Genomic DNA, 14,504 nt, shown 5'->3' on the forward strand with positions numbered 1-14,504 from the left:
AGATTCGAAATTCAAATGTAATATTTTTTTATAATTAAGTGTAACAGTATTTATGGCCAGACTAAGTATAGTGTGATAGACATCTCAATAGATGGTGTGGGGTTTTCCTAGGCATATGAAGTCAAAACAATAGAAAAAATTCGTTTGCTGAGGCGGGACCACGGGACGCGGGATCGAATCCAGCCTCGCGCTTTTTATTCTTTAAATGTTTCTCATTGACACATATGAATATGATAAAACAAAAGAATAAAAAAATAGCAGTTTTTTTATATACAGAACTAATGTTTTTATACAATAATCCTCTTGCTTTTTACAACACACATGCACACAACCCCCCCCCCCCCCCCCCACGCACACATAAAGTGAAGTCCCGTGTCCCATCTGTTTCATTGATCGATTTTCTTTATGGACAAGTAGGTGATCAGCCTTCTGCATCCTGCCAGACCGAGACATTTTTTTTTATTGTCCCCACCGGGGATCGAACCCAGGACCTCTCCGTTCTACGCTCACGCGCTTACCACTGTACCAAGGAGGCGGTCAACCCCACACACATACTCACCTAAAATACCAAGCCGATAGTTTATCGTAATTACGACGACACCCGCGTAGCTGGCGAGCACGGAACCATCATACACGTTACCAGAATTCCATTCAAACGACTCCCCATGTATGAAGATTACCACTGGATACTTAGCTTGTAGCGTTGGCCCAACTGTAACAAAGACTCTGGTTATGAACTCACTTCAGGACTTTCACATGTGGATAACATCACCACTGCTTAAAACGGTGAAGAAAAACATCGTGAGGAAACCGGCATGTCCAATTAAAAGTTCGACGACATGTGACATCTGCCCACTAGCACTTGATGTCCCAGCAATTCGAACATATATGGGCTGATGATGATGATAATTAGAGAATTATTATTCCCTCATTAGGGACACTTATATTTGACACGTGTTCAAGTGGACTTAAGCGGGTGAAACCGCGGGGCGCTGCTAGTAAATAATAAAATCTTTCTCATAATTTCATACGGTCTAACATTAACACTGAATGAAACTTAAATTCTTCAACTGAATACTCTTAACTATGGACACTAATTGTCTAGACAAGGTCGAGCCTATAGACGGCAGTATCTTCCCGCTGTGTTAGTGTACCTATTCGTAATTATCATTTACTTTAGTAATCGGAAAAACCTAACTTACTATTATAATTAAACGTAAGCCTAACTCGGAGCAAGCCGTGGTCCTTACAACAATATTTAAGTGACATGTTTATAATTTACTTGGCTTCTTATAAAACCATATTTGGTAAAATGTACATGTAACATTTATATACCGTTCCTTTATAAAGCGTTTTCCCTAGTCAGAACCATAGCTAAATACCTATGTTTCTACTAATTCTAAATAGGAAATACGCTTTAACCTAGATCATATTGCCATTAGCAAAGCCTATTGTATTCTTTTCAGATGTGATGATTAGCTATTCGCCGAAAATATAATTGAGGATAATTTTGTAACTATTTATCCTACATCCTACTTCCTACTCCCTGCTAGTCCTACTAATATTTAAATGCGAAAGTTTGTAAGGATGTGTGTGTGTTTATTGCTCGCAAAAACTGCTGAACCGATTGCAATGAAATTTGGTACGTAGACAGCTGGACAACTGGAATAACATATAGGCTACTTTTTATCCCGATATTCCAACGGGATACGAACTTACGTGGGTGAAACCGCGGGGCGCATCTAGTACCATATAATAATGGTCTTGAAGGTCAAACACTGCGCTAGCATAAAAATATAATATTTCAGAAATCCACAAATTGAATTGAAACAATACAAGTTATATAACGAAATACCTTTAAAGCAAAAAACTCTCCACTCCAAACATTTTCATCAAAATAAAATTCATTAAAACGTTTTTGTAAAACAAGAAATAACAAATAATTTGAAAAACGAAAACACTTAATAATTTCGCGAGACCTTTCAAAAGTCCAATCTGTTAATTTTTAAAACAATGTTCCCACAATTCTTCGTACTTATTAATAATGCATGAGATTATATCAGAAGCCTGTAAAATTACGATTTAACTTGTAATTCTCCGGATTATTTTGAAACAAGGTAATGCTTCCCAGAATTATTACAGGAGCGAATTTGATACCTTATATTAATAGGAATTATCAAATTTCCACAAATTTTAAGATACGATATGTTATTTTACACAGATAAAGCAAAAGTTCGTTGGATTTCATTTCAAACGAACAAAAAAAGAATACGCGTTAAAATTCAAATGGGTACTGTCCGATCTAACATTTAGAACGCATATTTCAAAAATATTCGTAGCGCAAATAAAACATTTCACAGCGAAAAAGCAAAAGCGCTGCTGCCTCCGGCTATAGGAGGTAAATAAACAATATACCTATTTCATTTGCAGAAGCATCGTCAAAAACAGTAATATTATTATGCTGGAGCTATGGGCTTTCATAGAACGAAATTTCAAAACTGCGGTGAAATAAACAATATATCAAATCAAGCGCTTGAATACGCTTCAAATCTATCTCGACGGTAGATTTTCCGTTGAATTTTTGGCTGTAAAAAGTTGAACCATTGCCTCGGATTATGTTATATCGAAATTTGAATTCACTTCGATATTTGAAAGCCGTCGGTAAATAAACGTTCGCATATAAAGGCTTTTTGATAAATTGTGTTTTTTTATTTATTTTTTAATTCGATATATAATGGATAAATATATCTATAAATAAAAATTCATTCCTAAGCCCGTACAGAGTCATATTTCGCCAGTCATGTTTCTGTTGTATTTTTTATTGTTAATAGAAGGATCTTATAAAAAAAACTTGATAAATAAAAAAAAAATGCAGTCACTTCATCATCACACGTTTGACATTTCACATGAAGTCAGGGCAACGTCTGTCGGGACCACTAGTACTTTAAAAAAATAGTATTTGTTTTAGAATTATTCAGTTTTAATAATATTCTGTTCGTAGATGTGTGTGTGGGTGTAGGAGTATGTGGGCGTTTATATAATAATAAGCAAAATCACGCTAAAAGAACCATATTTTTAAAATAAATTACGATAAGCGATGTACATACGTTAAAGATAGGTTACTGTTCCGATACTACTCTGTGCAGATACCTGTATAAAACAGCATTTTCTTAAATAAATAGGCATCATTTTCATGTCGAGTTTAATTACAAAAAATCCACCAAATTAATACGATTGGTCAGCTGTACGGCTGTTATAACGACTCTATTCATATATTTTAAACAACACAAATCGTATAAGAACAACTCTGTGAGTAACATTGAAATAAATTAAATGTGTATTTTATAAACCTCCTAACCTATTTTCTCCTGTCGGTCATATGAATTCGAAATTTGTCATAGTGTGTAGCATTTCACTAGTCAAGCAATTTTTCATTTACAGATATTCTATGAAAAAAAATTTAATCCGACATTTTATGGTGATCACCATCTGTAACTGTTTTTCAACAAACACAGCCAAGACTGACCGCAATGAAACTGAATTTAAAATGAAAAAAAACCGCTTAAATCTGTCCATCCGTCTGAGAGCTACAATGGCACACACATATACACTAACACACAGACAGGCTTTGAGGTCACAATTATAAGGTCTATTTGTAACGGAGGTTAAAAAAATAACTGTGAACCAGTTTAAAAGTAACAGTAGCCCACTCAGAATATCTTGAAGCAAAACAAACATTAAGCGGAGTAGCTATTACTTAAAATGTTTGAGTTTAACCTACTTTCGCATTCACTTAGTATTTTGATTCGTAAAATAGCTCTATTCTGTTCGCAGCGCGAGTCTTTGGCATTGTGTTGTTCATAGATTTCTAGGTTTATTATTTACATATAGATGCTTTGTGGTGAACGTTTCAGTATCTTCGCTATGGAATACTACAATGTCGTTTTTACAGCTGTACAATATTGTCACGACTAATTACGGTGCTTGAATAATGCTTGAATTTTTGATACAGTAAATATTTATTATTGGTACAATTTAAAAGCATTTTAATGCAGCTAGCATTAAGCGGCAGCACGCATTGCCCGCGTGGTCAAAATATATTGTCATGGTACAAACTTCAATCCCAGTGTATCCAGTTGGGAGAAGAATTTATCAAAATCCTTTCTTATCATGCAGCCTGATAGTGACTATCTACACCCGCCGAATAGTCCAGGAATTGGGGCTATGCGTTGATAGATCAGTTAGTCAGTCACCTTTGCGTTTTATATATTAAGAAATATATTGAAAATAACATAACGATAAGATAATGTTATAATGGTACAAATTTAATGAAGTAAATGAACCTTCATAGGAGACCTGTGTCTCGGCAGAAATATATATTGGCCGAAGATAACAAACGAAAATGGATCTAGACTCAGCAACGTCTTATCTGATTGGCAATAAGACACACGGTCTCAAATTTACTAATGACATAATAAGTTAATTTACAATTTAGATTTAACCAGTTTCTGGAACCGAATAAGACAACGAAATGTTAAGCTGCAAATAAATACACAAGGATGTTAATAGTAACATACTGCACCAACTCATAACGTGGCGTGGCCTAATTGTCGCCAATTTAAATAAGAAATAACACCACTTAAAGCCACTATCCCCTATTACGTAGTGAGTCGAAATAATTCACAAGTCCATGAATAATGTGGAGCCCAGACGTCATACATGGCGTCTCATATACATGCAAATGAAGCAGTATTTCGTGTTTTGTGGGGACTACATTTGACACAATTCTAGCTCTTGAATGCTATTTAGTAAGCCTTTGGTGAGGGTAGAAATTGTAGTGTTACGCTGCAGAATGCACGTTTGTTTCACCAATGTTTCTGCGACACACTCCGGTGCTATCCTACTGGTATTATACAAGGAAAAGTTTGCATGGATTAAAAATATTGGTGTTTTTATGCTAACCAGTTTCATTGCTTACCTCTGCCGTGTATAAACAAGAAAATTATAGAAATACCAGGTTTGCTCGTGTTTTTGTTGGTGGGTGAAACATTGGGCTCAGTTGGTAATTTATGTATTTGTTGGCTATTGCCCGTACCTTTGCCTGCGTGGACAAAGTAATTTTTCTTGGTACAAAAGTATCCCATTTTTAACCCTCTTGGGGCAGAATTTATCAAAATCCTTTCTTAGCAGAATCTTACATCATAGTAAGTATCCAATTCTTAAGTTTTAGCCCCATCAGTCCAGTAGTTTCGACTGTGCGTTGATTGCTTTGCGTTCTATATATTAAAATCTATGGTGTGTAGTTTTTTAATGTGTTAAGTATTGTTGTATCACAAAGAACGGATCGCCGACTGTTGATACACACTTTCCAAGATAACAATAATTAAGCGTTAGCGTTAAGGTTAAACCCTAGGTACATACCTTCTAACACAGCACATGAATGTGGTACGTCGGTCGGTGAAAACAGTATAAAAACAATAGGGCACCCTTGGGAGGATTACTATATATAAAGGGATACTAGATGTAACAAGATGTAACAAAGTATTATAAAAAAAGTATGAAAGTAATTAAGTACGTCACCACTTCAACACAGCGAGGCGCACTACGTCGCCATTCCTAGATTTGTAACCCACTGAATTTAACAATTAAAAGCAATCGAAACTTCCGGTGAAATGCTTTTGAATATAAAGTAAATTAGCACGCGATCCGCGCGTGATTATATAAGACGCGACAGACGACGTCTTCACGACTACGACGACTCGACAACGACTCCCGCCCTCCCTCCGGCCGTTGCGCCACACGCTACCCTCAAAATATTAATAATTTTATTTTGTCTATTTCGATCAATTGTGATTATACATATTATATCAATTTAGTTATATGTTTCAATTCATCGAAAATAGCCCTATGCGACTACTCTTTTTTGGCAAAAAAATTATTTATATACATTTTCATAAAAATCTAATTAAACCTGTGTATTCTGCACTAGATTTTTAGAATGTTTCAAATTTTAATAGACTTATTGAATTAAACACTATATGTCTTTCACATTTTAATTAATTTTTTAATACATTTTTTTAAATAATTATTTAGTGCTTATATAATAAGCGCTTGAAATGTCAATAGAATTACGTTCATTCCAGACTAAATATAGCTAAGGGTAAACTATTATTCATAATGTTCGCTCCGTCATAGATTTCTATAAAAGAGCACTTGGTAGATTTTCGGATGGATTATTTAAAATTCTACTAAACCATTCTACCAATTCATTGTAAATTGAATTGAACCAAAATATAATGACCACCCACAAATCTATTCAAATAAGAATTTGCTCCAAATATATATAATACAGCACTCAAATAAACAGCCTACGATTTCATAGCAAATTCACAGAAGCGTAAATCGTACGATATTCTCACTGATACAATAACGACATTTTCTATAGGCGCACTGTACTATATTGCTATGGTAAGTAATAATAAGAACAATTTTATAACCAAAAAATATCGAGTTTATTTTATACTAGCTTTTGCCCGCGGCTTCGCACGCTTTAATTCAGAGTCGTTTAATAGATAGCTAGCTGTGCCCCGCGGTTTCACTCGCGTAAGTCCGTATCCCGTAAGAATATCGGGATAAAAAGTTGCCTATATGTTATTCCAGTTGTTCAGTTGTCTACGTACCAAATTTCATTGCAATCGGTTCTGTAGTCTTTGCGTGAAAGAGCAACAAACACACACACATTCTTACAAACTTTCATCATATGTTTCCGCTGTCATCACACACCGATAGCGAGTCTCTAAAACCACCCTGCACGTTCATTTTGAAATGAAAATACATAAAATACAAAGCTTAGAGGTACAAATAATAAACAAAACTATCTGACCCGGCAAACGCTGTTATAGCTAACTGTTATCATTTTCGGATGAAAAATAGATGATTGCTGATTTTCAGAAAGGAATTCTATTCTATTAAAATTATGCCATGAATGTTAATGAACTGTTAATTGTCTTTGACCGCGCAAGCGAAGCAACCGGCAACAGCAAGTGAAGAGTAAAAATACATTAGTATTATTCAACTTCAGTATCTTAATATACAGCCAAATAAGTTAGCCATTAGGCGCTACCAGACTTAGTTACTTTTAATGGCCTGTCGTTAAGTTATCTTGCTTCCATAGTACAAACTTAGTTTGGCTTAGGACTGAATAGCGTTGAGGAAAAGGGCGTTAATCCTAGATCACGCTATTTATTCGACAGCGCGTATCCATATTAATATAATTGATAAGCTCTCAGTTTCTCCTTTATTTATCCTTATGTCTAAACCATTGTATATATTTGCATAGATAGAACCTACCCTTATAACACAGACTATAGAGTAAAAAGGAGAAAAATTATAACTTTTCATTCCATAACAAATGAACGTGGTGGATAAACTATCTAGAAAGAGGATGGTTAACTGACTTTATGAATTTCTATATATATTAGCTAGCTGATACGGATGGCATAGAGGCCAGGTGTTGCTACAGTTTGCGAAGATAACGCGGTTTCGAAACCTGCCTCGTAGTAATTTTTTTTCTGGAGATGATTTGAGAGAGTGGCATAGGCTAATTTTAATCATTAAGATCTAATTACCATGTGAATTTTCATTGACTACGCGGGCGGATGCTAGTAATATAAATATTTATGGATTTTTATTCAGATGAGATAAGGTACTACGTGTTATTACGTAGGAGTTGAAAGTATTTACAATATAAGTATAATATGCCAACCCTATTTTCGCTATTATTTCATGTTAAAAACAAACTGAATTGAACGGTACCCTGAAATATATGCCTTTAATATACAAATATATTGTACGTAGGCTTTATTTGGTTTAACATACTGCGACCCTCTTAAATAATAAATGCGACGCCCCAAGGGTAGCGACCCACAGGTTGAGAAGCGAAGACCTATTTTTTTTTTATTCAACCCTCAAAGAGCTTTCGTAGAAGGTCAAAATACCTGCAGTGGGCAAAATCTTCACGGTGATGATGACATAATAATGGACTAGTGTTTTCTTGTGCTTGAGTTTAGGTATGCGAAAATTATACAATTGTAAATTAAAGACTAGACTAGACTATTAGGCAATACTGCCAACATTCAGAAAATACTTGTTAAAATCATTTATTACTAATTAATAACTCATTTTATTTATACTGTATTGTGCTGTCATACTAAACAATATTAATATGTATCTTTACCTAAACCAGCTCATAGGGCCGAATTATCCCTTAAAAACGATCTCTTCCAGGCAACCCACTGTGTACAGTAGGATAGTATAAACGGTTAAATTCAGAAGTAAAAATAATGTCTATGATAAAGTCGATGATGATGAAAATGTTCAAAAATTGTCCCCAGCCTCATCGGGTGATGCATAAAGAATGAATAAATTATCGCAAAACAATCAGCTATTCATATTAATTAAGCATTTAAAACTACTGCGTGAAAATCGTGATAAAATGCTTTAATGACAAAATTTATGTTCAGTTTATTGAATTGGGTTTCGTGCGAGTGAACTCATTAAATGAGCTATCATTAGCCGGGTTTTTTATGTAGCTGAAAATAGTAAACTAATGGCATTATATTATTTGGATCAATTATTATAAAGTTTAGATTACAATATCCGCCATGAACATTCGTATATCATTACACATATATTCGTAATAGTCAACTAATGCAAAAGGGTTGTTATTACTAAAACAATTAAGATTGAATTAGTGCTTAATATTTTCTATTATTTACGGATTTCATATTATTTAGTTTAATTTTTAACTATTAAATAGATTTAAAATTAATCAGCTATTGCTGATGCTATTAATTTCATTCACCTTAAATAATACATATTTTTCTTTCAATATTAAATTCTAGCCGAGATAACTAATTAATTAAACTGGTGATAGTCATTTATTTTGTAGTAATACTAGCTGCACCCGGCAAACGCTGTTCTGCCTTACTCTTATCATTTAGGGGTATGAAAAATAGATGTTGGCCGATTCTCACAGATACCGGATACGCACAAAATAATTCATCAAAAGTGGTCAAGCTGTTTCGCAGGAGTATGGCAACGAAAACTGTGACACGAGAATTTTAAATATTAGATTGACTCTACGAAGATTTTATTCTCAAGTCTGTTATGAACGGGGCTTATTCTCATATTTAACAACTTATATATCTTCTTATTGCTAGAAATCGAGTCGAAAAACATAGGATTATAACCCTTTAAATAATACAAACCCGAGTTCACTTTTACTTCGCCCGATTTCCATCCCTTGGATGCTTAATGGGATTCAGTTTTTGTGAAACGTTTTTCAATTTGGACCTTTTTCCGGAATATAAAAAGCCCACGTTTCTATGCATATGCCATATGACTCTCCAGATATATAACCTAAAGTTTAAACCACATATAAATATATCAAGCCATTCCGTACAATCTAAAGCAATTTTTTTTTATGTCACCGTCGGTGATAGAGCTGGTGGTTCACCTGATGGTAAGCGCTAGCACCAACCATGAAGGTCGATAGCAGACATTACGATTCTACAAATGGATTACCAACTTCAAATTAGAAAGGGATTAAGAAAGGATTGAACAGAGAAATAAAGGAAATGACTAGGAACGGTAAGGAAAAGGATATGGGCCTCCGGCTCCCCACTCACCGAACGAAACACAGCTGTGTGCTGTTTCACGCCGGTCTTCTGCGGGGTGTGGTACTTCCCCGGTGCGAGCTGGCCCAATTCGAAGCTCGACTACCACACATAAATTTACATAATAATGATAATATGACATACGGTGATTATACGTATAAATTTATAGTACTCTTCATTTAAGGCCTATTTGATGTCACAACCAGTATATTTATTAAATGGTTTTTATCAATGCTTTCGGTCCATCCGTGTGGTCGAGTCATATTGTACTATCTCTTTGAACACTTTACAAATGAATATTTTAACTAAATGAAAAATCCTTGCTATTTGTGAACAGATATAGCGTATCTATAATAACATACAACAGCAGCCTTATAATTTCAGCTTAGCTTAAGATTTAGTTTGTTTAAAATTTTTCACCAATAAAAAAAACTTCTTTTTTTATAGCGTATCATATGGTAAGCAATCACTACCGCCCATGAACATTCGAGGCTCAAATCTCTGCAAATGCGCTGCCCTGTTTTAAGAGGTAAGAGATAAGGAAAGAGTTGATGAATGGAACGAAGGAATAGACTTGGAATGGTGAGGAAAAGGAAATGGGTCTACAGTGCGGCGCGCCATAGCTTCTCTCGTGGTACATACAGCCTATAGAACTCAGATATCACCTACAAATCCAAAATGACGGTATATTTTTTAGCTTCGTATGATAATGTTTATATAATAATATATAAGTATTATTAAGTACATTTATTATATATGTGTAAAGAGAATATATTTTCTTTATAATATGATTAGATTTATGGTTTAAATACAATAAAAACAAATTGTTATTCACGCGCCACAAATATCTACCCTTTTTTTTACAACTAAAAATCCTACCCATGGGTTGCCTGGAAGAAATCGCTTCATAGCGACAAGACCATCTTTTTGTTTATATATTATTTGTTTTCTCTTTACATTTACTTGTAATTGATCCTACATAAAGTATATTATTACTATTTGTATAGATTTGAATATTGTTTTACATCGATTAAAGGGTAATATTACATTATGAATTAAGAACTCTGCTTGCAGCATAGAACAAAGATAACTTGTCTGATAAAACAAAGTCGATCAGTTTATGCGAATCTCGAATTTCCTTTTGTATGTAATTCATATACGATTTCGCCTTCGGGACGTTCTCTCTATTTCTAACTAACAAATATAGATTTTTACAATATCACATTTCACATCAATAGTATAAAACAAAGTCGCTTTCTCTGTCCCTATGTATGCAAATCTTTAAAACTCCGTTGCGTAGTTTTAAAGATTTGCGTAGTTATTTTGATGGGGTTTTATTCAATAGATAGAGTGATTCAAGAGGAAGGTTTATATGTTAAGTAACGCGTGCAAAGCTGGGGGCAAAAGCAAGTGAGTTTTTTTATGTTACAGTCGCCAATGGAGCTGGTGGGACGCCTGATGGTAACTACCACCTACCGCTACCACCGCCACTAAAACATTTGGAGAGGCATAAGGTCCATTGCAGACTTTACGCCTCTACAAATGGATTGCCGACTTTTAGGAAGGGATTAAGAAAGGATTGGCGATAGGAATAAAGGAAAGGGCTGGGAAGGGTAAGGAAAAGGATATAGGCCTCCGGCTCCCCCACTCACCGAACGAAACACAGCAGAATGCTATTCCATGCCGGTCTTCTGTGGGGGTGTGGTACTTTCCCGGTGCGAGCTGGCCCTAGCTGGCTGGCTGGTTATATTATGCTTTCAGGAAAGAGTTATTTTAGACTAATATGTCACCTTATTGATTATATATAAGTAAAGCACAGCATTTTTTTAAATGCTATCTTATTATCAGAACCTTAAAATTCTTTACTTTAAAGGGAGTAGAGATTCAAAAAATATTTGAACTTGTAAAATATAATGATCTTATAAAAACATTAAGCCATAGAAGGGCATAGTAATATTAAATTTAATTAGAATTTTTTGTGGAAATTTTCTTAACCAATAATTAGAAAACATTATTTACTTATCCCGTGAAAATAGAAACGAACAACGAATATTTGAATAGTGTAAAGAGAGTAATTAAAATGATAATGTTTTGTTTGAAAAGTTAATTTCAATTTTATAATTTTGAACATTATCTCTTACAATTTTATTACATACTAGCGGTCCGCCCCGGCTTCGCTCGTGGTATATATATATATATATATATATATATATATATATATATATATATATATAGTCTATAGCCTTTCACAATAAATGGGCTATCTAACACTGAAATTATTTTTCAAATCGGACCAGTAGTTCCTAAAATAAGTGCGTTCAAACAAACCTATCCACTGATTTATTATTTTGAGTTTTCCTATCAATTATATAAATACATATATATTATATTAATTCAATTGCTTGGCAGAAATTGCTGTTGAGCGACAAGGCCGCCAAATTGTGAACATATCTATGTAATGTTTTGCTAATGATAATATCGTAGATATGTAATGAAATAACTCTTTACTATAGTATTGATAACGCTTAAGAGTTTGTCTGTTTGTTTGAATCCGCTGATCTACGTATCTACTTGACCGATTTCGAAAATTATTTCCCCTTTGGATATGTATGGATCACATAAATCCTGAAAGCTATATCTGTACCAAAGATAAAGCCCGGGCGGTCTCTTAGTACTCTTATTAACTTAATACTGTTTTTTCTGCTCCAGTAAGGTCTTCTTGCTAAACAAAACTAACACTAAATGTCATTAGTGCGTTTTCCCAGTTTTAGTGAAGTGAATGATAGTTATGTTCTGATACGTATAAGTATATCCCTAGAGGCGCTACGTGACGTTGTGTGCTGACCGCTGCAGTATCGCTGGTGAGAACATATAGTCTTTCACATATAATATGAATGAGTTTTATTATAAGATATACTGTGAAGGATCATGCTCATCATAGGACAATTTTTTAAGAATAATTTGTCATTTTATGAGTATCCGTAGAGTGAACAACTCGTACATAAACATGAAATTAAGTGTATAAAAATATGTTTTTTGATATATATCATCATCATTTGTAGCTCGTATATTTTCCCATTGCGGGGATATCTCTATGAGGATTCAGGTTGTAATCCACCACGCTGGCGAAGTGCGGGTTGGCAGATGTCGCATGTCGTCGGACTGTTGATCATATAGCATGCTCGTTTCCCCACGACGTTTCACGGTTTTCTACACCGTTTCGAGCAGTTTGTGGATAATTTATAGATTAATTGTAATATTTCGTAAATAAGTAATATATATACATTAAAATAACGTGTCACTCACAAAGCTAACGACGTGAAAAACCAACAAAGAGAATTCAGTTTCCAATTCCATTTATAGTTACAAAAATACTCCAAACTGACCTTGCACGGGCGTATAAATATTCATGTATAGGCAGTCTTCGCTTTGATTCTTGAGCCTCGGCAGCAACCTTCGCAAGTACTCGAGCCTGCCCTTGGGCATGCGTTCGAGGGTCAGGGTCTCGTTGGAGATGTCTGGTAACCGCTGGGGGCACACTGGCCCCATCTGGTCTACCGTCTTGACGTCGTCCCATGGGGCTGGCGCGCGGGTTGGCGCGAATCTATAAAAATTATAAATTAGAATTGAAGTAAAGCAATTTAATTAAAATTAATAGAACCCAGTGTCTTTGGTAGTGGCCATGTTGTATTGGAAATTAGTAATAGTGTATTTATTCTACTAGTCAAGCCCTGTGTCAAGGGTTCTGAAAACAACATTCAATCTGCTATCTTATCCAGAGTGACGATGCCACAGGTATCTCATACTTGACTAATTTTTTTTATTCTTTAATCCCAAACAAAACAGATGACTGTTTTGATAGGAAAAACACTTCGTGTCATTAATTATCTTAAGATGACATTACATTTAAGAATTTCATAACATACCACTCACTTCAGTTCCCACTTTCTTTTGGAACAGATAACAAAATAATTAAAACCGCCTAAATATTAAATTATTCAAGTCCTGGTATTTAACAGGTATCACCGGTGTTACATACCATACATAACTACAAACGTTACTTCTTATGAAAAAATAATTTGAAATATAAAAAAATATATATATTGTATAGGAAATTTTAAAATCGTCTTATTTTTTAAATATATACTATATATTACACATAATTGACCACCTCCTTGGTACAGTGGTTAACGGCTGAGCGTAGAACCGAGGGGTCCTGGGTTCGATTCCCGGGGGGGACGCACAAAAAAAAAATGTCTCGGTCTGGCAGGACACCGAAGGCTGATCACCTACTTGTCCCTAAAGAAAATCGATCAGTGAAACGGATGTACATCATCTGCCCCATACCCCACTAGGGGACAAGGGACTTCACTTAACTCTTACACATAATATTGTAACAAGTACTAAGAGAAGTAAAAAACAAATACACAAATAAAATTTAATACACTAAACAACATTCTGTTATATTAAATTAGCAAACCAAAGCAACAAGAAAATTAGTAAAATTCCTTTTCGCATACCTTGACCCGTTTAATCAAGTCTCAAAATAACCTTAAATCAAGGTAGAATCGTGCAATTACATGAAACTCTGACAATAATTTATACAAAACAATTCGTTTGATATTGGCCTGACCTACGAGGGTTGCCGTAGTTTCAATATAAATCAGAAATTTTCAACTTGTTACAGTTGAAAACCTTAAACAATCGCTTACTGATCAATTAATAGCGAAACGACAAAGCCGTCTACACAAAATATATACTTAGTCTGGCCATAAATACTGTTACACTTAATTATAAAAAAATATTACATTTGAATTTCGAATCTGT

The 14,504-nt window shown here is 34.6% G+C and overlaps 1 protein-coding gene across 1 annotated transcript in view; it reads right to left on the reverse strand.

Moving 5' to 3' along the window:
- LOC119830462 (neuroligin-4, Y-linked-like) overlaps positions 1-14,504 on the reverse strand; it is a 60,780-nt gene that overhangs the window by 12,294 nt on the left and 33,982 nt on the right. Inside the window, exons 3-4 of the mRNA XM_038353491.1 lie at positions 13,064-13,281; positions 560-712 (exon numbers count right to left, since the gene is read on the reverse strand). Coding sequence (XP_038209419.1) covers positions 560-712; positions 13,064-13,281 — 371 coding nt within the window. The remainder of the gene's footprint in view (positions 1-559; positions 713-13,063; positions 13,282-14,504) is intronic.

Source organism: Zerene cesonia, chromosome 11 (assembly GCF_012273895.1).
Source record: "Zerene cesonia ecotype Mississippi chromosome 11, Zerene_cesonia_1.1, whole genome shotgun sequence".
In the NCBI taxonomy this organism is placed as follows: domain Eukaryota; kingdom Metazoa; phylum Arthropoda; class Insecta; order Lepidoptera; family Pieridae; genus Zerene; species Zerene cesonia.